General features: G+C 40.4%; 1 protein-coding gene across 2 annotated transcripts in view; it reads left to right on the forward strand.

Moving 5' to 3' along the window:
• FRY (FRY microtubule binding protein) overlaps positions 1–27,426 on the forward strand; it is a 364,889-nt gene that overhangs the window by 177,139 nt on the left and 160,324 nt on the right. For both annotated transcript variants that reach the window (XM_082244584.1, XM_082244585.1), the window contains exons 11-23: positions 1,652–1,753; positions 3,872–3,975; positions 6,780–6,888; positions 8,503–8,589; positions 10,431–10,602; positions 14,500–14,632; positions 16,336–16,443; positions 16,946–17,201; positions 21,543–21,725; positions 22,459–22,545; positions 24,611–24,870; positions 26,531–26,720; positions 26,806–26,930. In XM_082244584.1, coding sequence (XP_082100710.1) covers positions 1,652–1,753; positions 3,872–3,975; positions 6,780–6,888; positions 8,503–8,589; positions 10,431–10,602; positions 14,500–14,632; positions 16,336–16,443; positions 16,946–17,201; positions 21,543–21,725; positions 22,459–22,545; positions 24,611–24,870; positions 26,531–26,720; positions 26,806–26,930 — 1,916 coding nt within the window. The remainder of the gene's footprint in view (positions 1–1,651; positions 1,754–3,871; positions 3,976–6,779; positions 6,889–8,502; positions 8,590–10,430; positions 10,603–14,499; positions 14,633–16,335; positions 16,444–16,945; positions 17,202–21,542; positions 21,726–22,458; positions 22,546–24,610; positions 24,871–26,530; positions 26,721–26,805; positions 26,931–27,426) is intronic.

A 27,426-nucleotide genomic window follows, 5' to 3' on the forward strand; every position in this document is an offset into this window, starting at 1 on the left:
TTCTTTGATTCTTTTTTTTTTCCCTCCTAGAAGCCAATAGCATTTTTGAAGAAAAAATGCCTGGTACTTGTAAAACTGTTTTTTTGTTTTTTTTTTTTACAAGCGTTTAGGCATGTTTACAGACGTCAAACAATTGGGCGTTGACTAATTTCATTAGCCAGAATAAATCATTTATTCTGGCCATTGAAATAAATTAACACTCAAGCTCTCACTGCCACTGAACGCTACTAAAATCTATGTGTGCACGGACACATAGCCTAACATGTAGGGGAGTTCCGAAAAAAAAAATATACCTGACACTCCTGGAAGCAGCTGCAAAAACGTCCAGTGTGCATGAGGCTTTAACTACTTGCGGTCCGCGCTATAGCCGAAAGACGGCTACAGCGCGAACTCGAATTTCCGGGAGGCCGTCTTTAAATGGCCTCACAGAGACAGGCTCCCCGCGAGCTCCCGCGAGCGCGCATCGGGGAAAATCTGTGTCGGCCGTGTCCCTTGGACACAGCCAATCACAGATCGTGGTAAACGGCCAATCACAGCGGCCATTTACCACGTGATCGGCCCATGCAATGAGAGATGATCTCATATGTAAACATATGAGATCATCTCTCATCGCCAGCTCTCCTTCCTCACACAGAGGCTGCGTGTGAGGAAGGAGCAGAGATGATTAGCCGTTCGGGGACACAGAGGAATGTAATCAGGGCACTGATCACCAGTGCCCTGATTACAACAGGAGGTAAATAAAATAAAATGTGCCCACCATCAGTGCCCACAGTGCCCTCCATCAGTGCCCCCATCAGTGCCCATTGTGCTGCCAGTCAGTGCCCATCAGTGCCTGCTCATCTAGGCACTGATGAGCACTGACTGGCAGCACTATGGGCACTGAGTGTGGGCACTGATGGTGCTGCTCATCAGTGCCACCCATCAGTGTCCATCAGTGCCACCCATCAGTGTCCAGCAGTGCTGCCTCTCAGTGCCCATCAGTGCCGCCTCTCAGTGCCCAGCAGTGCCACTTCTCAGTGCCCAGCAGTGCCACCTATCAGTGCTCATCAGTGCCGCCTATCAGTGCTCATCAGTGCCGCCTATCAGTGCGGCATATTAGTACCTCCTCGTCAGTGCCACCTCATCAGTGCCCATAAGTGCCACCTCATCAGTGCCCATCAGTGCAGCCTATCAGTGCCCATCAGTGCCGCCTCATCAGCGCACATCAGTGAAGGAGAAAAATGTACTCGCAGAAAATAAGAAAAACTTTTTTTTTTTCAAAATTTTCTGTCTTTTTTCTTTTTTTTTTTTTTTTTTGTAAGAAATAAAAAACCCAGAGATGATCAAATACCACCAAAAGAAAGCTCTATTTGTGTAAAAAAAAAGATAAAAATTTCATATGGGTACAGTGTAGCATGACCGCGCAATTGTCATTCAAAGTGTGAGAGCGCTGAAAGCTAAAAATTGGTCTGGATGGGAAGGGGGTTTAAGTGCACGGTAGGCAAGTGGTTAATGTTTGATAAACTGTCTGTACTACACCCAGAAGTCAAACCATCTACTCAATGTTTGGTGAGTGGGCAGATGATGTATCTGCAGAAATAAAAGCATAGCTGTGTCTTGCATATTAAAGTGTATTTATTGAAATCCGCTACTTATCTTTTGACTCTTTTAGGCGTTGTATCCCTTGGTGACATGTCTGCTGTGCGTCAGTCAGAAACAATTCTTTCTGAACCGATGGCATATTTTTCTCAACAACTGCTTATCTAACCTTAAGGTAAACATGTCATCCGTACCTTCTGTCAAATTTTATGTGTTTTGGTGATTGAAGAGATAATAATGTTTTTGCTGAATGCTTAAAAAGTAGATTGTTTTATGCAATGTGAATAGTTAATGTAGGTTTGATGACAGATTATTTGTGTTCAATATCTCAGCTTTTATGTGAAAACAAAAAAGAAAAAGTGTGTGTGATGCCCATAGCAGCCAGACGGATACAGGATCATTGCTATTTGAACATACACATTTTTTTCTTTCTTCTAGATTTCAAAGTGTAGCATTGTGCAGTGATATTTGGGTACCATTTAGGAATCATCAAAGTGTTTGAGACTGTTCATGTTTAAATCCCTTGACTGTTGTGCAAACCAGCTCTCTCTGAGAGAATGCAGGTATTAAAGAGTAACTCGACTTTGGTGGGGAAAAAAACATTCCCCTCCGGGTGATCTATGTATATCGCAAGGATTTTAACAAACTTTGTTACAGATACCTTTTGTTATTCTAAAGATATAGCTGTTTGTTTGTCTTTGTTCATGTGCAAAGTGAATCTCTATGGGAGTGGTTTTGTAATTATCAGCTTCTGCACTTGCAGGCTTCTAATGAGGAAAGGGGCAGGGTCTGCATTCCTTTAAACATGATTTCCCTTTAGGGGTTTCTCAGCAATTATGGCACTTTTCATGCAGATGATGCTTAAAATGTGACTTGTATCTTAGTCTTGGGAAAATCAGTAACCTAAATGACATTTCTAATGTAGTCTGAACGGCTTAGTCTTTATTTTACTCATTGTGCTACTTAAAATGGCATTGTTATATAGCAGAGAAGTGGTCTCCAAACTGCGGCCCAAGGGCTAGATGTGGTCCTTTGCTTGCCTCTATCAATCCCTTGGGGCACTATTTCTCCAAATTACACCAGTGATGAGCCATCCATTCCTCCCACCAACACCATTATTAGGGCACTAGCCCCCCCACTGATACCAACATTGGGTCACTATTCCTTCCTCTGATACCAATGATGGGGCACCATTCCTTCCACTGACACCATCAATGGGGCACTATTCCCCCCACTAATACCAACAATGGGGCACTGTTCCTTCTGCTGACACCAATGATGGAGCACCTTTCCTCTCACTAACACCATTGATGGGGCACTATTCCTCCCACCGATACCAAAAATGGGGCACTATTCCTCCCACTAGTACCAACAATGGGGCACAATTTTTCCCATGGTCACCAAGAATGGAGCACAATTCTTCCCATTAAAACCAATGATGGGGCAAAGTATATTCCCTCTGGCTACAGTTACCGTTCCCCCCCCCCCAAACTGGCTCTTTGCTTAGAAAGTTTGGAGACCCATGTTTTATAGAATTGTTGCATTCAGATGAGAGGAGGACAGGAGCGAGCAGAGGAATAACAACATCAGTATGTGTAAACATCTAAGACATGTTTTTACCTGAATGTTCTTTATATCCTCTGACTCATTGGTTATCACGTTGGTACACCAATCAGATATATACTTTTAGTTTTTAAGAGTAGCGAGTATGATATTTGATTAGGATCTGTTTTTTGTAATTTACTATACGTCAGTGCACGATTATAAAGGAGTTTTCATGTAATTCGTAGAACTCGATAGTATCATCTCAGGGAAAGGTTTTGATTGTACCCAAGTTGTTGCTATGGGTGGTAGCTTTGGCTTTCATAAGCCTCGTATTAGTCCACACCTGTAATTGTAATCTGTTTAGCTTTAGCTAATGATGACTATAAATTATTTATAGTGATGAGTACACTGATTCTTATATTGTAAAGCGCAGCGTAAACTGTTGTCGCTATATAAATCCCATATAATAAATGTATTGCCACCATGTTCCAATTTTTGTGTATTCTGTATTTCCAACCTGTCTGCAGTAGCTGGATGACTTAAAAAACATGGAATGGAATGAGTCATGTGTTCTTTCATCATCTGCCACCTCAGTGTGAAGAAGAATCTGACACACCCCTCCAAATGAAAAATTAATTCAGCAGACACTGCACATTGGTGCAAGAACACGCGTGTGTTAAATATTGTTGACTGTGCCTGGCAGTAGTGATGGAATGTAACTGTTGGGTTTCTTGTCTTCCTGTTGCAGAATAAAGATCCTAAAATGGCCAGAGTTGCACTGGAATCCTTATACAGACTACTATGGGTGTATATGATTCGAATTAAATGTGAAAGCAACACAGCTACTCAGAGGTTGGTTGGGAATGGGTAAATGAGGGCCCTTGTGGCATTGGTGTCCAATTCATTTCTCTGCCTGAACATATTTTCTATTTGTTGACTGTAGTTGTAAGTGAATGTTTAAAAAAAATCAACTTGTTACAGGTTAGGGAGTATGTAAAAAGGTTAATCAAAACTGTTATTTCAAATAAAGGGAACATACCCCATCAAATTTTGTCTGTCAAATTTTGATTGTCTAATTAATGAGATTTGCAACAACCCCTTCTCTTTATATTAAGGGATAAGTTCACCTAAAAAAAATGTGCATGTATTATTTTTTTTAAGAGTCTGTAAAGCAGGGGTGCTTTAACCCTTTGAAGAGTGGGGGCTACTTAAGTGATTTGGTAACCAATTCCGGGCCACAATTAAATGAAATGGTTCAGAATTTTGAATTTTTTGTTTTTAATAGCATAATGAACAGCAATCAGGATCATCATTTTCCGTGGGATTGATCCCTGTTGGATTTTTACCCACTGTTTATTAACAATCACAAAAATCAAATTTTTTATCAACTAGATTACTATTCATCCCACTCTCGCGCTCAAGTGTGACCAACCAAAAAAGCTCTAAACCAGTGTTGCAGCCTTCAATATAACAGGGTGTTTGCAGCCATCCCTTGAATTGCCAAAACAGGGTCTGTGGACAAAGCAAACAAAAAAACAGACCAGGGAAGCACATGCCCTAGTGGTGCAATAAACTTCTTTATTAGCCAAAGATATAATGACACATAATGTTCTCATATGCTCCTGGAATGACACTAAGCTTATCAAGCAACTGTGGGAATCCACCTTCAGAACCTCTGTATGGATGCTACTAGATGTAATACACTCGGCTAAATCTCCCTTCCCCGTGTCTGTTTGTTAGGAAAGAAAGAAAAGAGAAGGAAGCCAAACGCAATATCGGCTTGTGTATGACAGCCACTGGGATTATGGAGGACCGGCAATCATTCGTAGAGCAGCGTGCACCCGAAGAAGGTTGTGCAGGTTGCCATAGGTTTGAGGTCCTGGTCACATCAGACGGCTTTGCAGGCCACAGGTTGAGCATGCCTGCTGTAAAGCTTTGCACCCGTGAGATAGCAGGTCTAATGCCAGGTTCCTGCAGATTGTCTGTGTTGCGGTCTGCCAGTACCTCCGATACAGGCAGGCAATTACTGAATGACGGGAAGATCAATGAACTACCTAGAGTGCTTATAAGCCCCTGGTAGTTAATTGAGAACGACATGCCATCAGCTGCAAAGGCTGTCGGTACTTGTAGTTCATTCATTCACAGAACTCTGTGAATGAATGATGCGGCCATGTATGTGTTGCCTCGCACGGTTGCGCTTTTTTTGAATAGTGACAGTGGGTACGGGGAGAAGATCACTGGCCCGCTGTCACAGGGAAGAGGGGGTCGAGGGTAGAGCAGGCAGATGCTAAATGTTACACCCTAAATATGGGTGAACTTATTCTTTAAGGCATGCAGACTCTCGAACTATGCAGTTGATGGTAATGTTGCATGATCTGGCAAAGTCTAAAGCAAAAATGTAATTGTGTGAAATTATCATAATTTGTGTAAAAAGGTTCTCTATAACATTGTATTTTATATATTATTTCAATTCATGTCTTGGAAAATGTATATTATGGAAATTAAGAAAGCACCAGGAAGGATAGTAAAGCTGCCCATTTGTAACTGAATCAGGTGATGACCCCATGTCTATAGGTATATCAGATGCTGCAAGGCAGACTAGAAAATGTCTGTGAAGGCTCTCATTTATCCAGGCCATGATACAGTATATCTAGTAGTAATTAGTCACATTCAACTGGACATGTTCTTTCATGTTGCAGATGTTTTGTAACTTATCCAAGCCACTTCTTTAGTTCAGAACTGGATAAGCCATGAAATGTCCTCAACATTTAAGAACAAGTCCAGTTGCATTGCAAGTGTATGAATAAGGGCTCTTTCACACGGCCGCTCCATGTGTCCGCAAATCATCCTATTTTTTTGCGGGTGATTTGCGGACATAATGTAAGTCTATGGCATTGTGGATGTCAGCGGAATACCATCCGCTGACATCCGATTTTCCTCCTTTCAGTTCTGTTCCGTTTTTTGGAACGGAACAGAACCCTATTTTTCCTCCGTTCAAAAAACAGAAAGGAAGGAAAATCAGATGTCAGCGGTGTCATCCGCTGGCATCCGCTGACATCCGCAATCCCCATAGACTTACATTATGTCCGCATATCACCTGCAAACGGATGGGATGATATGCGGGCATACGGAGCGGATGACACAAATGTCATCCGCTCCATGAAAAAAAAAAAAAAAAGTCCCGCAGCGGAGCTTTCACACGAAGCGGCCGTGTGAAAGAGCCCTTAGAAAATCTGTCCCATTTTCAATTTTCTTCCCTGAAGTAAAGGAAACTAGCATCATCTGCTTTTGAGACCCCCATCTCAAAAAGCTTTCAGGATAGTTGTTAGCTGGCCCAGCTTAGGCTCCTGAGCAGCGTTCTAGCCCACCATTTTGAATTTTCTTGAATCAGTACTAGTTCCAGGGCAGCTAATTGATTGTGTATGATGCTGTAGCAGTCTGCTATGACCAAAAGCTAGCATCACCTCCTAGGAATCAGGCAGTGACAGCTTCCAGCATGAGTGAGACCCTCAGCTGTGGCAGGTTATAGAAGAGCTTTGTTTGCTATTGTAGCAGCAGTGAACTTTCCCTGTACATTTCAGGTATTTTTCTTAGGCAAATATGTTGTGTGTTACACAAAACCCTTATAATGATCTCTCCCTTTTCTTCTTGACTAGCCGTCTCACAACTATTGTGGGAACACTTTTCCCAAAAGGCTCTCGGGGTGTGGTGCCTCGCGACATGCCCCTCAACATCTTTGTGAAGATCATACAGTTCATTGCACAGGTAAATTTTGTCATCTGTGTACTATGTCATGTCAAAATGAACTGATTTTTAAAGTACCATTAAAGTGGAGTTCCACCCATTTTAGTCACTTTAGATGTATGTAATCCCCTTTAAAACGACTTTTACCAATGGAAAGTTTTTTTTTTTGTTTTTTTTGTTGCTAGTAAATACCTGATTTTCTGCTTTATTTATCCTCTTCTCACTTCCGCGTCCGGTCGGCGATTACGTCATTCGGCGATTCGCAGTGTGTGCTGGGATTTATCTCAGGGCATGAAATCTCGCATTATTACACAGGAGATGAGCTGTACTGTGTGTTCTGCCCCGCCTCCGCCCTGCCTCCTCTCAGTGAGCTGTATGTATGTAGTGTATTGAGGCCGTGCTCCGTCCCACCTCCGCCCCGCCTCCTCTCAGTGAGCAAGGACTGAAAGCATTATATCCTCACTGAGCTCACTGAGAGGAGGCGGGGTGGAGCACAGCCTCAATACGCTACATACATACAGCTCACTGAGAGGAGTTGGGGCAGAGCACGCAGTGCAGCTCATCTCCTGTGTAATAATGCGAGATTTCATGCCATCCCAGCACACACTGCGAATCGCCGAATGACGTAATCGCCGACCAGACCCGCAAGTGAGAAGAGGATAAATAAAGCAGAAAATCAGGTATTTACTAGCAACAAGAAAAAAAAAACTTTCCATTGGTAAAAGTCGTTTTAAAGGGGATTACATACATCTATGTAATCCAATTTATTAAAAATGGGTGGAGTTCCACTTTAAGTAGATGTATATTTTATAATGTAAACCCATTAGCTGGCCTTACACAGAGCAACCTTTAAGCCATAGGTGGTCCTGTTGGCTCCACTCTGCCCGTCAGCCTTAGATCTGAAGATTAAAAGGGGCGGGCAGGACAGTGAATGCAGCAAATCAGCTGCATCCACTGTTTTGGCATTCTGACAGCTGCTGATGGTAGCTGTCAGAATACAATAGCTGGCAGTGGGGAACTTGACAGAAGTCTAAAGCTGGATACACACTTTACAACTTTTGTTGTTTGATTTTCTTTAGATTTACCTTCAACTATGTAGTGCAAGGGCCTAAATGATTGCATACAAGTTGCAAGTGTTTAGGTTTGACCTCATATTATATGGTTTTGGTATAAAAAAATCTAAAGAAAATTGTATAGTGCGTATCCAGCTTAAGAGTTTATGGCCAGCCTTGGTGACTGATTAAAGTAGCTCTTTGCCCTGACCCTGACAATGCTCTTCTTTCTACACCTGGAAGCAAATAAATATCCTTTGCAAGTTCACGTGTACACACACATACCCCAGGTCTTGGAAGGAATCAATGGCCTTCTCCTTTTTTTCTCCTGACACCTCCAAACAGCAACAGTATATACAATCAGTATTTTCTCCTTCAGAGTCTCAAAAAATAATTTAAATCCTATTAAACATTTTACATAAAATCCAAGTCCAAAGTGTGGTGGTAATTGACAATATCATCATTTATTATCCTAATCCATAATGATAAAACCTCATAAAGCAACAAAAGAGACAATATTTTTTTAGGAATTTCTTCTGTTAACTGACTTGCATCAACATTTTTTTTTTTTTTTGCCCTCTAGGAGCGTCTAGATTTTGCAATGAAAGAAATTATTTTTGACCTTTTATGTGTTGGAAAAGCAGCAAAAGCATTTAGCCTTAATCCTGAGGTAAGTTATTGTTCCTATAAGAAGTATCATACACAAATTGTAAAGTATTGTCACCACTCTTTTACATGTTCGTCAATTCCAGTGGGCGTAAGCCTCGATGTTAATGTTGTCTGTCAGTTCACTAAAGCATAAGGCATTATTAAGTGCATTCTTTCCTGTTGATGCTTGAAAATTTTGCTTTCAGTTGAAGGATTAGCTAAATTTAGCACATGTACATGTAGTTTGTTAGTTTTTGTAGCATTTTGAGAGCAAAAGTCTTTTCACAAAGACTATTGCATGGGTTTGTGTTCCTAAAAATTCTTCTACCTCCTGTCTGCCAATTTTCTGTTAAGGAGAGCAGAACATGGAGCTATTTGCGAAAGAGATTAAAAAAAAAAGATTCATGACTATATGCCAAACAGTACCAGTGGCATTGAAAATAAACGCAAGACACAAACCGGGTGCAGTCGATTTTTGATACTTATATGTAAAGTGTATTGATTGCTGTAACAATTTATTAGCATTTTTTACATCTGTTTACATACATCAGTGTAAACCAACCAAAAATATGTTAGAGTTTTTGCTTAAATACCTCAATATGGCTTAAAGTGGTAGTAAACTATCAACGTTTATTTTACCTACATTTAAGCTTATAATAAAGATTACATGTAGGTATAATGAATATCTCCTAAACGTTCACCGTTTAGGAGATCTTCCACTGGCGCATTCGCTCCAAAGGAACGACATACCCGTGCCATTCCTTCAGAGCTCTGTGCTCTGGCCATGACTCACGTGCACATGTGAAGTCATCACTACTCTGCCATTCAAGCAGCCGCAGCCCGCGAACCCGGAAGGAAGACCGGTTGAGGATGGAAGCCTCTGCAGTGGCAACAGTGTGCCACTGGAGGGCTTTGTTATTACATAATGTGCTTGTATAAAGTGCATACTGGCGCATTATGCCTTTACCTTGCAGGTTTTTTTTTTTTTTTTTACTGTTATTATCGCTTTTATATGGCATATGGTTAAAAAAGTGTAATAAGTGTAAGCTGCAGGGCTCAGTTGGACTGAGATGTTTTGTGCTTGGACCAGTGGTAGGGAGGGTGGTATGAAAACGGGTTTCTTGTGTAAGTGAACTGTTGTAAACCCCCAAAGTACATGAAAAATAAAGACTTTCAATAATTCACTTTTGTATGCAAAAAAAAAAAAAAAACATTTTAACAGAAAAATATAATTGGTTTGGGTCATCTTTTTTTTTTTTAAATCCTTTTTCATATGAAGTCTTCTATATTTATACATTTGTACATACAATCTTTCTTTTACAAATAAACATTTAATATATGAGAAAGGATTCCCAGAGCACTATAGGTTCTTTATAGAAACCGCAAATAGATGTTGACTGCTTTGATGTTCTCTTGATTGAATTTTTAGACTGAGCTGAGTAATTGCAGTATGTGAAGCTCAGCTTTAAATGAACTGTAACAACAGGTTTTACAGCAAAGTGAAAGCTTGTAAAACTGGAAAGAAGTGTAAACTTCAACTGCTGGCTGCTTAGGAGGATAATGCCAAATATTGTGACACAATATTTGATGTTTACCTCACTCAATAAAAAAAAAAAAGAAAATACCTTTTTATTATATATATATTAAAAATAATAAATTGAGTACAAAATCGCTATACATTCTATTTAGGTTATTGTGATTTTAGTAAAAAAGTTTAGTAAGCTACTGGAGGCAGGAAAGCTGCTGTGAGCTCTGACTATTTGCATTGTCTGGTTACATGAGTTGCTTAATCTTTCTGATAATATGTTGTACTACTATGAGTTAGTGGAAAGAACAATCACTTCACATCCTTGCCTCCACCAGAGAATGAACATAGGCTTAAGAGCCTTCCTGGTGATAGCAGACAGCCTGCAACAGAAAGATGGGGAGCCCCCCATGCCTGTCACTGGAGCTATTCACCCATCTGGTAACACCCTTCGAGTAAAGAAAACATATTTGTGTAAAACCCTCACTGAAGAGGAGGCCAAAATGATTGGTGAGTCTTTTTTGTAATAAACAATAGATATTGGCAATTTGCAATGCTTACAAATGGCAGGTCTGGAATAGATAGCTCTGCTCTCCCTAGTGTTGAACTACATTGCCTGTGGCAGGTGCCATTTAGAGACGTTTACAGTTCTGCTGTCTTCAGTTGTATAGTCTCTTATTTATGTAAGTGCTCATTCAATATCCTTTGTGTAATTATGAATGTTGTGTGATCTTCATGGGTCAGCAACCTTTTGACAGCAGTAAATATCACTGTACAATGTGATCTCTGGCTAGAAGGCCTGGCAGAACATTTTCGAGTAGAGCAGATGGGGATGAAGGCACGTTTTCTTTTGCTCAGTGTGCGAAGTCTTCTAGAAAATGTTTCTTGCACTTAAAGCAGAACTACACTGCATCTGAGCACCACAAATCAAAAATGCTATTTAATTAATTTATAATATTTAAAGCAAACTCACCCATCCATCCATGTTTCCATGCTTTATTTTTCTGAGAAATTACTTTGAAAAACACCCCCTAGCATTTCTGGCCATCATAAGTGAGGACAGATTATTCATGTAGCATTTACATCCTGATACCAATTCCCCCTTAGCTCAGACATGCAGACAGGAGGGTGAGCTTAGCTGAGAAAGCCCCTCCTCCCCTCCTGAAGACTCCTGGGATGTATGACCGGCCTGGAAACCAGGAAGTAACTGAAGAAATGTAAAAAAAAAGTTTAAAAAACAGTAAATATGATATACTTTCCTATCTATTTGCTAATGCTGGTATCATAAGGCTTAAAAGCGTAAATGTTGATTGTGAGAGTGAAATTCCGCTTTAAAGAGTTCCAGCCAAGCAGTTAAAACATAAATGATAAATGATATGTCTTTTAATTGTTTTACCTGCCAAAAGTTTTGTAATTCGCTTCAGCTTGCATTGTGATTTACACATTCCTGCTAACACATATAGTGTTTTTTTTAGGGGCAAAGTTGCAAAAAAAAAAAAAAGTAAATTGTAGCCATGTCTTCTCAATAAAGTAATTCACTTGACCCTCACAATCAACCCTACATTGACCTGCAATCTAATACCTAATCTAGCTATAACAGTGTAATATAGTAGAGTACTTTGTATTTTCGTATTCTCATAATCTAAAGCAGCCTTTTTCAACCAGGGTGCCCAGGTACCCTAGTGTGCCTTGAATTAACCTCAGGGGTGCCTCAGCAAAATGCCCTAAAAATTTCCCAAAAACTGTATACAAGTCAACGGGTGGATGAAGCCTGACTTTTATTTACTTAAAGTCACAGGTTTTCATTGTGCACCATTACGACCCTCTAGCTGCCGACCTGCTAACGACAAATGACATCATCAGTTGATAAGGAGGATGTCAGTTGCCTGTGTAGCATGCTTGTTTGACCCTCCCCTGCTTCTCTCTATAAGTTTTGGGGTCACATTAGCTGAGCGATAGAAAAAAAACTGGGGAAAAAGAGAAACATTGGAATACTAGTCAGTATCAACTTGTACCTCTAACATTGGGCGTCCTACGTGTGTGGATGCTGCTGCATTATGTAAAACTATTAGAATAGTTTTTACATTTTAGGATGGGGTGCCTCGAGACTGTCCATAATTTTAAAGGGTGCCTCGAGACTGTCCATAATTTGGGGGTGTGCCTCGACTGAAAAAAGGTTGAGAAACACTGATCTAAAGCAGTGGCCTCCAAACTGTGGCTGTGGGGTCGAATGTGGCCTTTTTCATATTTTTTTCCAGCCCTTAGGTCACTATTCCTTCCATTGACACCAAACAATGGGGCAATAAATCCTCCCACTGACAATAACGATGGGGTAATAAATCCTCCCACCGACAATAATGATGGGGCACTATTTCTCCCACTGACACCAGTGATGGGGCACTATTCCTCCCACTGACACCAGTGATGGGGCACTATTCCTCCCACTGTCACCAATGATGGGGCACTATTCCTCCCACTGCCATCAATGATGGGGCACTATTCCTCCTGCTGACACCAACGATTGGGTACTAATATTTCCCCTAATACCAAAGATGGGACATGTCCTTTACGCCCACTGATGCCAGGACATGTTCTACTCCCACTGGTCACAGTCCAGCCCCCCTAAAGTCTGAAGCACAGTAAACTGGAGCTTTGCTTAGAAAGTTTGGAGAACCCTGCTCTAAAGTAACACACAATGCAGATTTGTCACATGAAAAGGTACCCTAGGTTTACAACCACTTCAGGTCCTTTAAAATTAGAATCAAGTGTTGCAGATGATTGCAATGATTAAAACCTCCCTAGGGAGTATGCAGGTGGAACCTATCTTAAACTTCAGTTATTTAGGGTCTAGTGTTTGTGGTGTCACCAGGCCAGGATCAAAAGAGCTTCCTATGGACCTTAGAAAGGAGGTATTGATAGCTTGGGAGTCTGGAGGAAAGTTAAATAAACATTATTTAAAATCCGTCATTCCATTGTCGAGAAAATTATCTTAAAAGTAGTAAAGATTTTTAATTACTGCTAATTATTCCAGGACTGGCCAAACCAGCAAATTCAGCCCGAAAGCTGAGTGTTTGATGGTACACAAAATTTCCAACAACTCCACAATTTCATTGTGGGATTTGGAGGTAACACTTGCACTTGATGGAAAAGTTCATCTACAAACAGTGATTGCACCATTTGTACCTAGATGGAAAATGTATTTTCTGTCCAAAAAGAACATTAGAGCAAGACTACAGCTTGTCATTGAACTTGTAGGCAAAGACCCTTTATGGAATAATGTGTTGTGAACTGATGAATCAAACATAGTCGTTTGGTCACAGTAATAGTAGATATGTTTGGAGCAAACCAAAGACAGCAATTTGGAAGAAACTCCTACTATGAGGCATGGTCATGGAAATGTTATGATCTGTGGTTGCTTTGCTGCTTCAGGGTCTGGACCGGCTATAGTCGTCACTTATCATTGAGTTCAACTCTTGGACAAACTAGTCTACATTATTATGTTTTGACCCAATACAAACACATTAGCAACTCCATTTGGTGCCTGATCCAAAATTTAGGAAGCACTGATTTAAAATGCTTCTTTTTTAAAGTAGAACTATAGGCAAAAGGTTTTTTTTAGTTTTGAAGACTCGATTCGCATGTATGCATATTGCTTTTGAGCGTTCCTGTAGTGCTTTTTTGCTGTGCTTCCCGTTTTTTTTTTTTCCGCCTTGAATTTGCCGCGATATTACAGCGATTTGCGTTTTCTTTTTTGGAAATTTGTTGTTGGGTGGATTTAAAAATGCAAAATCGTGGTAGAAATGCATTGATGTGAACGAGTTCCATAGGAAACCATGTTAAAAAAATGAAATTAATTTCTGCAAAAAGCATGAAAAAACACATTAGTGTGAATGGAGCCGAATAGAGTACGGGAAGGTTATACCCTCGTCAGATTTTTTTTTTTTTTCACCATCTCTGTCCCATTGTGAGGATTTCTCTTCACGTCCTATCCCATAGCCAAACAGGAAGTGAGAGAAAATCCCTGCAAATTAGGGGAATTCCTTGGGGACCCCGAGGTCACCAGAATTTGTGTCTCCATTGGAAGATTTCCTCTCTTACTTTTCTATGGCCAGCCCAAATTTGGGGATTTTGTTTTACTTTCAATGAGAACGATAAAAAGGGCAAATAGAGAGGGTGAATCTCTTTAACAGGGGCACAGACAGCCATAAAAACTGACAGGTGCTGAGATGTTAGTCATGTGGATTCTGCAAGTTAGGGAGGATCACCGTGGAAGCAGAGCTGCATTGATTTCTCTGAATGTTACCTTTTCAGCAGGCACTATGCGATTGCCAGAAGGGGGGCAACTTCTGATATAGATCATTGCCGGTAACCAATTGCAATCCTCATATATGTGGTTTTCTTTGCTAGGCATGTCTCTGTACTACTCCCAAGTGCGGAAAGCAGTAGACAACATTTTAAGGCACCTAGATAAAGAAGTTGGCCGCTGCATGATGATGACCAATGTGCAGATGCTAAACAAGGAACCTGAGGACATGATCACGTAGGTAGTTTAAAGACATTATTCTACAATATGCTTGAATGCAATAAACTAATATATATTAATTTGTTTCTAAAATTAACATGATTAATTAAAAAGGCAACTACTGTATCTGGTGTATGGCGGTAATGTAGCTTATGGATTATTAAGATCAAGAGAACGCTTTAAGTTACTCCAATACTTCATATGTCTGATATGTGCCTGCTATACCATGTATTTGTATGAGAAAGTCTCTTGTTCTTTTTGTATCTCTTCCTTTATGTGAAATCCCTGGTGTTCCTGCTATTCCTCTTGCTTTTCTATTAAAAGCTGACCACACTAAGCAGAAGACACCATGGTCAGTTCTCTAGCTGTGCTGGGAACTCGGTGTGCTCTCCTCCAATGATCAGACTTGTCCTGGCACCCCCCCCCCCTTTCCACAGCCATTCACTGGGAAGCTCAGTGTTCTGCTGCTCCTCCTCCTCCCCCAACTCTTATGCAGCTGAAAACCGAGAGAATGTGATCACTTTTAAAAAAGGGGAAAATATATTTATACATTTTTATTTTTATATCTATACAAAAATGTTTTGCCTTTCATTTCCATTTTAAACTGAATGGGTTGTTTTACAAGGTAAAAGTTTGCAATCACTTTAAAAATTATGAACCATAATAGGCTCCCCTTCCGGTTGCAGCAGAAGAACCCCTTTCTGCTAATAACATGTCTAGTCAGACAGGAGTACATCTGTTGTGGGGAGGGGATAGGGAGAGACCCTATTCTAACTTTTTATTCCCTTTTTTGATTTTTTTTTTTCTCTTCTCTTTCTTCTTTTCTCTTTTCTTCTTTTCTATTTCTCTTTTCTTTTTTTTTAAATAATGTTAGAAAATATTAGGGACAAAGGAGGGTTCCGATGACTTTAGTTAATTTTATTAATTAAGTCCTATAATCTTGATTGAATTTGATACAACAGAGTATGCTAGAAATAATCATGTGTTGAATGTTTTACAATGTAGATTGGACTTGAAATGATGTATTGGAACATTTTCAGTGTCTCTTTTGAATAAATAAATAAAATTTAAAAATTATGAACCATAATAGGCTCCCCTTCCGGTTGCAGCAGAAGAACCCCTTTCTGCTAATAACATGTCTATAGTCAGACAGGAGTACATCTGTTCAGATTAAAAGAGAACCATTCTCTCTGAATAGATTTATCTCATGGGAAAGGATCTATCAAGTGGAGATCTGACATAGTGTCTCCAGGTAATGGGAAAACTAAGGAGCACCTTAAAGTGGGGAACCATTATTGCTCCTGGATGATTTGAGGGTACATGCATATGTAATGACTTTTGTAGGCTTTTTATTATTTAAAGATCATTTTGTTTGTGTGTATATCTAAAAAAAAAATAGATTTATTTTAGGCAAAACTTGTGTTCTTATCTCTAGACAACATTGCTGTCTTCAGAGGTATATAATTTCCTGCTGGGAGGGATCATGTAAAATACCAATACGGTTTGTACTTTTCAGAGTCAGATATTCCAGAAATCATCCTTTTGATGTTACAATTCATGAGAAAATATTTCCTAAAATAAACAGAGCAGAGACTCTACTACTGTGCCATGCCTCGGCCTTTCGTTGTCAGGCAGCAGTGTTCTAAAACCCCAGTAATGACTTGTTTATCTACAAAGTGTTCAGTGCTCTGTGATCTCCATGTACTGCTTTCACATTTCAGTGGAGAACGAAAGCCAAAGATTGACCTCTTCAGAACGTGTGTGGCTGCTATTCCTCGCCTGCTTCCGGATGGGATGTCTAAACCGGAGCTAATTGATCTACTTTCAAGGTGCGATGCTTATGGCTACTGTTAATGTTTTCTGCCTTTACTGTATGGTCCCTCCATTCCATCATAAATAAAGACGGAGTTAAGCAAGCTTGCACAAAATAGTTGATCTTGCTCTTGATCTTTTATCACAGTTGAATGTTTACTTCATAACTTACTGATTTCATGTGTTCCCTTTACTTGTTTTTTAAAACATTACTACATAGGATGGAGATGGGTAACTGTCCCTGGGCCCATGAAACAGTACCCTACTAAAAGAATGCAAGCATAAATTAAATATTAGTAGCAAAAGGACTAAATGGGAAAGTTGTGTGTTTTTCTATGAGCTTCGTTTTCAGTTATGGCACCAGAGCATTGTCACTTTAGTCAGCCCTCTATGTAGATCTATTTGCTAACCAAAACCACTGAGGACAAATGGGTATTTGTGCCATGATACATCAAATCCATTATCCATCCACCATCTTTTGTCGCTGTATTTTTTTTTATATTATATATGTCCCTACAGACTGTCTATCCACATGGATGATGAACTGCGCCATATTGCACAGAACTCTCTTCAGGGTCTTTTAGTTGACTTTGTGGATTGGAGGGAAGACGTATTGTTCGGATTTATTAATTTTCTGTTGCGTGAAGTGACCGATACACACCAGACACTCCTCGACACATCTCTGAAGCTACTACTGCAACTCCTAACTCAGTGGAGGATCGTAATACAGACTCCTGGGAAATCACATGAGCAAGCAAAAATCAGGGCAATGGAGGTAACTTTTGTAGAACACTCCTTTTTTTCTCCTTTGTCCACTATGTCACTGGTTTCCTAAAGCATCTGCTTATCTAATCCATCAAACCTTTTAGTAATGTGCCTCATTCTGACTTATTTAAAGCTGAACTGCCTGCAGATATAAAAGACATAAACAAATATAGCTAAGAATTTATTTATAAATCATTATACATTATTTTTTTTAACAGAAGGTCATTGCACATTTTAAAACATTGTGATGCTTTGGGCAATGTTCTGCTTGAAAACATTGGCTTCTGTCATTCATGTGGCTGTAACTGGACATGTACCACCTACCTAAACATTGTTGCTGATCAAATACACCACTTCATGGAACCAGTATTCCCTTACTGCAGTAGTCTTTTAGTAGGATAATGCACCCTGCCACAATACAAAATGTTTTAAGAATGGTTTGAAGAACACAGAGTTTGAGGTGATGACTTGGCCTCTAATTTCTCCAAATCCAACCGAGCATCTGTGGGATGTGCTGGAAAAAGTTATCCAATCCATGGAGGCCCCACCTTGCAATTTGCAGGAATTGTAGAGTCTGCTACTGACAGCTTGGTGCCAGACACTCAGAGTTGTATAAAGTACTCGAAACCCATACTTGAGTAAAAGTACACAAGTGCTCGATCAAAAAGTGACTTGAGTGGAAGTGCTCAATCAAAAAGTGACTTGAGTAGAAGTACTAAAGTATTCAACATTTTTTGTACTTAAAGCGGAGTTCCACCCAAAAGTGGAACTTCCGCTTTAGGGAGTCCTGACCCCCCGACATGCCACATTTGGCATGTCATTTTTTGGGGGGGGGGAGCGGGTACCTAGTTTTGACAGGTACCCGCTCCCACTTCCGCTCGGAGCGCCGCGGCGCCCTGAGCGGAAGTTCTCCTCTCCCCCTCCCTCCCTGCAATCTTCTGGGACACGTCAGAGGTCCCAGAAGATTGCCGGCCAATCACGCCGCGCAGCGCGACTCGCGCATGCGCAGTGGGTACCCGGCTGTGAAGCCGCAAACTGTAACAGCCGGGTGCCCACAGCAGTGATGCCGGCGCCAAGGGAGAGGATCGAGGCTTCGGGCGGCCGCATCGCTGGACCGTTGGACAGGTGAGTAAATGGCTGGAACTCCGCTTTAAGTATGGCAAGTAGTTTTTTTTTTAATTTTGCTACTCAAGTACTGAAAGTAAAAGTACCAGTAGTTTTGAAAAAATAATTGCTACTCAAGTCTCGAAAGTAAAAGTACAAGTACTGTATTATGTAGTTATTAAAGAAAGAAGTGAAAAGTTTGAACATCATATTGTTTTTTATTATTTCAAATGCAGCTTTTATTTATACATACAGTAGTATTTATTTTCGTATGTGCTGATAATACACATGTTTTGAGCTTCATGAAACCTGCCATCTACTGTTCTGACAGGGGTAATTTTTATAATAGTAATGAGTAACTATGCAGCACAAAAAAAACATATTGGAGTAGAAGTATTGAAATCTAAAAAATGTAGTGAAGTAAAAGTGGAAGTAGGAGAAAAAAATGATACTCTAGGAAAGTACAGATACCGCTTTCGTTACTTAAGTGCAGTAGTGAAGTAGTTCTACTTAGTTACTATACATCTCTGCAGACACCACATTAAACCTTTTAGAGGTCTAGTGGTGTCTATGCCTCTAAATGTCAGGGCTGTTTAGGCAGCAAAAGGGGGGGACCTACTCAACCATAGATGGATGGTCATAAAGTGATGACTGGTGTATGTATTTTAATTGTGTGTGTTACCATTTGTTTAGAAATCGGCTTTAATAATAAATGAGTAGATAGCAGTTATGCAGTAACTTTTGTGTGGACTAGTAACTGGTTGCTATAAGTTACCTTTAAACAGTGCATCTTTTAACAGCATTTTTATCTGTAGCTATGTTTAGACTGAAGCAAGCAGCTGAATAGACAGTTAAAATACATACTGTATACGTGACCTATAACACTGTTAAAGTGTGTATTTTTATCTACCTGGAATTTAGCTTGATTTTTATGTTTTTACCCCCTTCTTGACTAGAGCATTTTTTGCTATGCAGCACTGTGCTAACCTAACTGGCGATTGGGCGGCCATGCAATTACATTTTTATAATTTTTTTCACACAAATACGAGCTTTATTTTGGTGGTATTGATCACTTTTTTTTTTGCGATCTAAACTAAAAAAGGAAGAACGTTTTGAGAAAAAAAACTTTCTGTGTTATTACATATCCAATAAAAAAATAAAATAAAAAAATTCTTCATAGATTTAGGCCATTTTGCTACATGTCTTTGGTAAAAGAAAAAAATCCCAATAAGTGTATACTAATTGGTTTGTGTGAAGGTTTTAGCCTCTACAAACTATGGTGTATATATACTGACATTTATGCAGCTATAGACACTATACTGTAATAGTGGTGATCAGTGATTTATAGTGTGACTGTGATAGGGTGGTGGGTAATCTTACGCTAAAAGACACTATCTGGGTGGGTCACTAACTGACACTGACATCGCTAGTGATAATACTGTACAATGACACTATACTAATAACACTGGCTGTGAAGGGGTTAACATCTAGGGGTAATCAAGGGGTTAACTGTGTGCCTAACTAAGTGTAATGTGTGTTTTTTTACTTTAATATCTGGCTGTTTTTCTCCCTGAGAAGAGACAGCCAAATCACTGTTTACAGTACACAGAGTTCTGTGCTTTTGTACGGGACAATTCACATAATTTTCCTGTAGCCACTCCTTTGTTATCTTGGCTGTGTGCTTAGGGTCGTTGTCCTGTTGGAAGGTGAGCCTTACCCCCCCCCCCCCCCCCAGTCTGAGGTCCAGGGCGCTCTGGAACAGGTTTTTATCAAGGATGTCTTTGTACATTGCTGCATTCATCTTCCCCCTTGTCATGTGTCTTTTACTGAGGAGTGGCTTCCGTCTGGCCACTCTACCATACAGGCCTAATTGGTGAAGTGCTGTAGAGATGGTTTATCTTCTGGAAGGTTCTCCTCTCTCCAAAGAGAAATTCTGGAGCTCTGTCAGAGTGACAATTGGATTCTTGGTCACTGCGGGCCATGGATGATCAGTGGAAACAGAATGTACCTGAGCTCAATTATGAGTGTCATGGCACAGGCTGTGAACACTTATATTTTATCCACAAGATGATCAGGGGCCCAGCTGAAAAGGAGGGTGCGTTGGATGCAAGCCTATGAATGTGTGGTCTCATCACTATGACCTAGTGACGGGACCATGCATTGACAGGCTTGCATCCCACGCACCCTCCAACCCAGCTGTCCCATCTTGCTCTACCTGGTGTGCTGATTGACATCATCGCCGGCCGCCACTGCACAGGCGCAGTCCTTCTGTACATCCACCACAGTCCCCTGAGTTTATGGTCTCCCAGAGTGCTGTGCCATATTATATGCCTTACCAGCTTTATGGAAGCCCGGCGGTTTTACATCTTAGCTGAAGGTTGCCCTAGCTGCGGAGGTTACCCCAGTGGAGAACTCACCCTGGACATCTTCATTTGTTGGCAAGTAGACAGGCTTAGCCGCTGTGGTTCTCCTTTGTCCATCCAGTTGGTGTTTTGGTTTTGCACAGCCTTGCTTTTAATGGTTTTCTAAAGTTATAGGTCATGTACTTTTATGGTCTGCAATAAACTTTTACCATTTTTGGCCCTACTTCTCCTATGAATTACAGCAGTGCAGTTCGTTCTGCACTCCTGTGACCCGCTTTCAGCCAACAGGCTACAGTCTGCTGTTGGCTTACGTTACTCAGCTGGTCCAGGAGCTGGATTTATCCAAACTCTACAGAGCAAAGCAGAGAGCTGGAGAATGACAGTCACCACTCTCTGTTCGGGGGAGAACTGAGTGATTAGTGGTGGGGGACAGATGCAGCATGAGATCAATGCAGAATCCACCTAGGTGAGTATAATTTTTTTAATTTTTTTTGTGAAACCCAAACTTTTTTTTTTTAATGCTTGTACTGTAATGTTTAGTATTGCTACCTGTACTAGTATTTATAAATGCCCATTAATAATCTTTGGGTCACAGCAGTGGTTTGTAAAAGGATTATAACATAGTGAACACTGAATTTGTCTTCTTTTACTTTCCTCACTTGTCACAGCAAGTGAGTGAGTATAAGGAAAGAAAACCTGGTATTAAAAATGAGTGTTTCCCTAAGGTTTACTCAGGATCCGAGCTGAAGGCTAGTAGTGCTAATGATGTCCCTAGTCAGCCAGATGCAATCACTGTCGATTTGACTATCTATTTTACATTTGTTATTCAGATCAGAATAGAGCCAGTTCTTATTTATCATTTAATCTAATGTGCTTTTTCCCAGCTCATTCCGAATGGCTCCAGCCATAGGATACAGTCGGAGCGGGGTCCCTATTCCAATGTGCTGCATGCAGTGGAGGGATTTGCACTGTTATTACTCTGCAGTTTCCAGCTGGCGACACGAAAATTAGCAGTATTAATTCTCAAAGAGGTCCGGGCATTGTTTATTGCACTTGGACAGACAGAGGTGAGACTTTATTTTTGTTCTTTATATTTTAATTCTGTGTTCCAGATAATACAGTAAAATTGACCATACAAAATATGCATATATATGGAAGAATAAGCAGGAAGGAGCAATGCAAAGGTGGTCCATTATTGAAATTCTTCAAGTGCAACTATACCAAAAGCATCTTATCCATTGGCTATTCTGCCCCTGATAAATCAGAAACTGTGTTGAAATACTTCCTGCAGACATTTCTGCAGTAGTCATACTCCAGGACCTCTCCAGTGCTGGTCACTTGACTGAACGCGGTAACATCGGTCATCTAATCTCTGCTGAAGGGTTGGCGTTCAGGCACAGCTGCAGATCTGCTAGCTCTGCTGTTTTATCAGTCTCTTGAACGATGACTTTAGCTTTAAAAGTACATTTTCATTACAATCCTGAGAAAACCTTCACTGACACCCTCTCCCCGCCTTTTTACTTACATGCATGTTTGTGCTTACTAATCCAAGCACATTCATGCAGGTCCCTGACAGTATACGGCCTGATGGTGGTTGTCTTCAGAGCTTGAAACTTTCAAGATAATTTGCTGTTCATCTCTGTGGATGTTTTATAGAGAACCTGCATTGCATCTTAAGTGCAGATTGACTGATTGCACAAAGTAGGGGATACGCATATTATGTGAACAGTGTCTAAATTTAACTTAATGTATTCTACCTGGATTCAGTGTGACATTGATTTTGTACTCTTGTATTTTTAGGAAGATGACAAACCTATGATTGATGTCCTGGACCAACTCAGTCCTTCAATACTTGAAAGCTTTCTTCATGTTGCTGTGTCTGATTCTGTAAGTACACAATTAAAAATAATTTTACTCTGGTATGCTTCCTGGGTGTCATAAATCCTCCAATAACTGGGAAATATTGTATCCAGCTGTTTTAGTTTCCTAAATTGATTCCAATTAAATGGAAAGTATATGTTTTTTTTCTGTTCCCAAATGGATGAAGCGAGGTAATTATGCTCAAGTCAAGCCTTCCCACATTGCAGCAGAAGCAGAGAAAAAATGGGTATGGGTGAATACTGATTCTATTAAATAGAAAAAAATGATAAAATAAATTTAAAGGAAACTGTTCACCCATGGCAGAGTTGAGATTTTTGAAATGCTAGAGTTCAACTTTTAAGATCTCAATCTTCCTTACACAGGGCACCAGTGTCAATTGGCTGTGGTGATTGCTCCACTATTCCCATACATAATGAAGCAAAGAGGAAGCAACTTACAATGGGAAAAAATGATATTTTGATCCCCTGCAGATTTTGAAAGTTTGCCCACTTACAAATAAATAAAGGGTCTGTAATGTTTATCAAATGTGTATTTTAAATGATAGAGACAGAATATCAACCAAAAATCCAGAAAAAAACACAAAACAAATGCTATGAGTTAAGTTGCAGTTCAGTAAATACAATAAGTATTGAATCCCCAAGCAAAACATTACTTTTTACTTGGTGGAAAAACCCTTGTTGGCAAGCCAAGAGGTAAGACGTTTCTTGTAGTTTGTGACCAGGTTTGCACACATCTCCGGAGGGATTTTTGTCCACTCTTCACAGATCTTCTCTAAATCATTAAGGTTTCTTGGCTGTCTCTTGGCAATTCCAGGGTTCAGCTCCCTCCATAAATTTTCTATATTATTAAGGTCTGACTAGGCCACTCCATGACCTTAATGTGCTTCTTATTGAGCCACTCCTCTGTTGCCTTGGCAATATGTTTTGGGTCATTGTCATGCTGGAAGACCCATCCACAACCCATCTTCAATGTTCTGGCTGAGAGAAGAAGGTTCTCATCTAAGATTTCACAATACATGGCCCCATCCATGCAGCAAAGTCGGCCTGTACCTTTAGCAGAGAAACAGCCCCAAAGCATCATGTTTACACCTCCATGCTTGACTGCAAAGATTTTGTTCCTAGGGTCAGGGTCTGCTTTTTTCTTCCTCCAAACACAGTGAGACGAGTTAATGCCAGAGAGCTCAATTTTGGTCTCCTCTGACCACAGCACTTTCTTTCAATCCTTCTCTGAATCATTTAAATGTTAGTTGGCATAGCTGGACATGTGCCCTCTTGAGGAGGAGGACTCACCATATTTGGAGGATGAAAAATTCTGACTATGACTCTAAGAACACCATCCCTACAGTTAAGCACATAGGTGAAAACAACATGCTTTGGGGCTGTTTCTCAGGTAAAGGTACAGACCGACTTACTTATTTTATTCACTGAACTGCAACTCATTTTTTAACATTTGTAATGTGTGTTTTTTTTGTGTGTATTCTGTCTCTATCATTTAAAATACATCTATGATAAAATATATATATATATATATATATATATATATATATATATATATAGACCCTTCATTTCTTTGTAAGTGGGCAAACTTACAAAATCTGCAGGGGATCAAAAACTTTCTTCCCCACTGTAGGTGCTTGCCAATGTCTTTCTCTTTTTCTTGCAGCTTTTAAATACAAAGGCTAAACAATTCAGCCAATGACTGTTTCACATGTCCTATGCAGTCCTTCAGAAAGCATGTGTAGGTCACTTGTGCCCCAGATTCTACTTTCTCATTGATCAGACTACTACTGTTTTTAAGAGTCGGCACTGAGACCTTTTTGCAAGGGATCACATATGAATAGTTCCTTGTGGATTTGTATACCTCCAGAGCTATAGTCCGCCATCCCTCAGATCATCATAAATAACATGTTCATAGTGAAAAAGGAGACATCTTATAACCATGGCTGTGGTTATGGGGGATAGAGGATCCAGTTAGGTTTTTGTGATTTCATTTTATGATGATTTGTTTTTTTTATATTGCATTACTTATCATTTGTGTTACTAATAAAATGTGAACTTCATTTCCTTACCAGGCTGCCCTACCATTTACACACAATGTGGACCTTCAATGGTTGGTGGAATGGAATGCAGTTCTAGTGAACAGTCACTATGATGTCAAAAGCCCTTCCCACGTCTGGATCTTTGCACAATCTGTGAAAGACCCATGGGTTCTCTGTCTCTTCACATTTCTTCGTCAAGAGCACCTTCCGAAACATTGTCCCACTGCCCTCAGCTATGCATGGCCCTACGCTTTCACCAGGCTACAATTACTGATGCCCCTGGTGGATCCCAAGTAAGTGTTCATTCCATATACCTATTTGTCCAAGTGAAGTCACAGAAAATAATACTGAGTCAGATATACATTATACTAACACTTTGTCATAGTCTATATCTTTTAAGTCCAAAATGAAGCCTATTGATTGTGTCAGAAATTCAGAGCTGTCCTGTGCACCCCTGTGTTATCCCAAGGAGTCCTTATCTTGCACTATAGAACACCTGTTGTGGAGTTAAGACGATTGAGTGGGATTTAGTAGTTTTAACAAGACAACTTGGCTAGGCTGACACCAAGTCTTTTCTGGCAGATCAGCAGGTGGCCCAGGTGGTCACAGGGCCTTACACCTTTTTGTTATCGCCGCTGTAGCTGTAACCTTTCGAGCAGCAGCAGTACTAGCATGTAAACATAATCATGGCCGTTATAGCAGACAAGAGTTTGTTTACGTTTTTTTCACTGTGTTGCCAGCTTTGCGGTAAAAATAATTGAATTATCGAATTACTTATGCATGTATGTGTAGCTGCTGCCCTCTCATCTCACCTGGGTAATAAGAACCTGGAAGCACTCAGCTCTGATTACTTCAAGGGTCAGAATTGCCAAACGCTAAGAGCTCTGGCCGGGAAAGAAACTGCTGTGGCAACAGGATCAGCAAAGGGCAGGAATCACTTAGGGGGTCTAATAGACCAGGCTCCTTATGCATGTTTAAAGAGACCCTGTTACCTGTACTTGTCAGCCCACTTGTGACAGCAGCAAAGTAAAAAAATAATTTTAAAATATGAGCAAAAAACTAAAGTTTCATTCACACAGGAATGCAGACACATGCGTCGAGGGCACAGCCTACAAGAAAAACTATTTCATGACACATATTAGAGATTCCCTGGCACGCTGAATGATAGGAATCCATCCAGGGCAAACATTTTTAGTTAAACACTAATTTGATCATCTGTAAATGCGTTTAAAGTGTCACCTATAGATAATTTATCATGTTGCATTGCAATTTTTAAACAACTACCATCATTTTATTCCAAAGGGCATCTGCTTTTAGAAATTATACAATGTTTTTGAGGCAAATATGGATTTTATTATGTGTGCGAAAAATGGAAAAAAGTGACTCTGCCAGCAAAAGGGTTTTTATTTTATTTTACCATCACTTCCACTTTAAAGTTGCTCAGGTTTCGGAGACAGGTTAGCATGATAAAGAAGGCAGAATTGAAAATGAAGAACCTGCTATGCCTTAAAGGGTAAGTTTACCTTTACAAAAAATCTGTAAGGTGAACTTACACAGCACCCCCTCCACATCCCCCCCGGTCCCGCTATACCGGAGTCCCCCTCGATCCCCCGCTGTGAGACATCCGGATGCTGGTTCACCAGTCTGGGGATTTGAAATCCCCATGGCTTAATTCCCTATCCGTACATCTCAGCATGTATGGATAGGAGGCATTATAATTGGCCGGCGCCATCACATGGACAGCGCTAACCAGTCAGAAGAGGAGAGAAAGCCAGGAGAATTTCAAATCCCCCAGACCGGTAAAGTGACGTCCTGGTATCTCACGGCGGGGTCTCGCAGGACTCCGGTATAGCGGGACCGGGGGGGGGATGGGAATTGGGGAAAAACAAGAAGATATTTCACATGGATAGTGCCCATTATTATACTTACTTGAAAAGTGCTTTACTTTTACAGCAGCCCAATTAATGCCAAGAAAACAAGTACAGCTGGCAGTGGGGACAACTATGTTACACTGTGGAGGAATTATCTGATTCTTTGTTTTGGAGTGGCCAGACCAAGTATAATGAGCCCGGGTCACCTACGAGCATCCACCCCAGAGATCATGGCGACCACCCCTGATGGCTCTATCAGCTATGATAACAAAGTAGGACATTTTTTGAGCATTCGCTATTATCAGTTTTTTTGTGTTCAGCCTAGAACAATGTTTATATGGTTTGTCTTATTTGCAGGTTATTGGAACCCCTTCAATCAGTGCTCTGCTCAAATTGTTGGTTCCTATGATGAGACTTGAGAGCATAGAAATCACAGAGTCTCTGGTACTGGGCTTTGGAAGAACCAATGCTTTAGTCTTCAGGTATGATATATAATATCTCCCCTCAATTGATCACTCTTTCCACCACAACTTATTCTTTTTTGATTGGCAGCTTGTTTTCCCCTAACTGTATTACATCAATTTGCTAGAGCTCTGTGTATTGCCAAGATTTTTAGTTCCCATAAAATACTTTTTTTTTTATCTCAGTGCTGCTGATGTCTTCCAGCCTTTTTCAGTCAGGTCCGGTCTACATGCACTCGTTCCAGCGCAAGCTGCAAATTACTTCTTGGGATTAGCTTGCTGATGGTGCAATAGACCATGTCTATATAGGGAGTGCTGATAATGTGCTTAAAGTTACCACTAGGGGCGTGCTGAACAGGGTGACAACACAGGGTCACAGATGGGAGGCAGTTGTCACCTTTTAAAAGGACCTACATGGCAGAATCACCAGTTATTTTCTTGAATAATAACACAGATTTAAAAGGATTGCACACAACTTTTGAAATCAAATGATTTTTTTGAAGCTTCTATGAGATTT

The sequence above is a fragment of the Pelophylax lessonae genome (genome assembly GCF_965119305.1).
Source record: "Pelophylax lessonae genome assembly, chromosome: 2".
Lineage (NCBI taxonomy): Eukaryota > Metazoa > Chordata > Amphibia > Anura > Ranidae > Pelophylax > Pelophylax lessonae.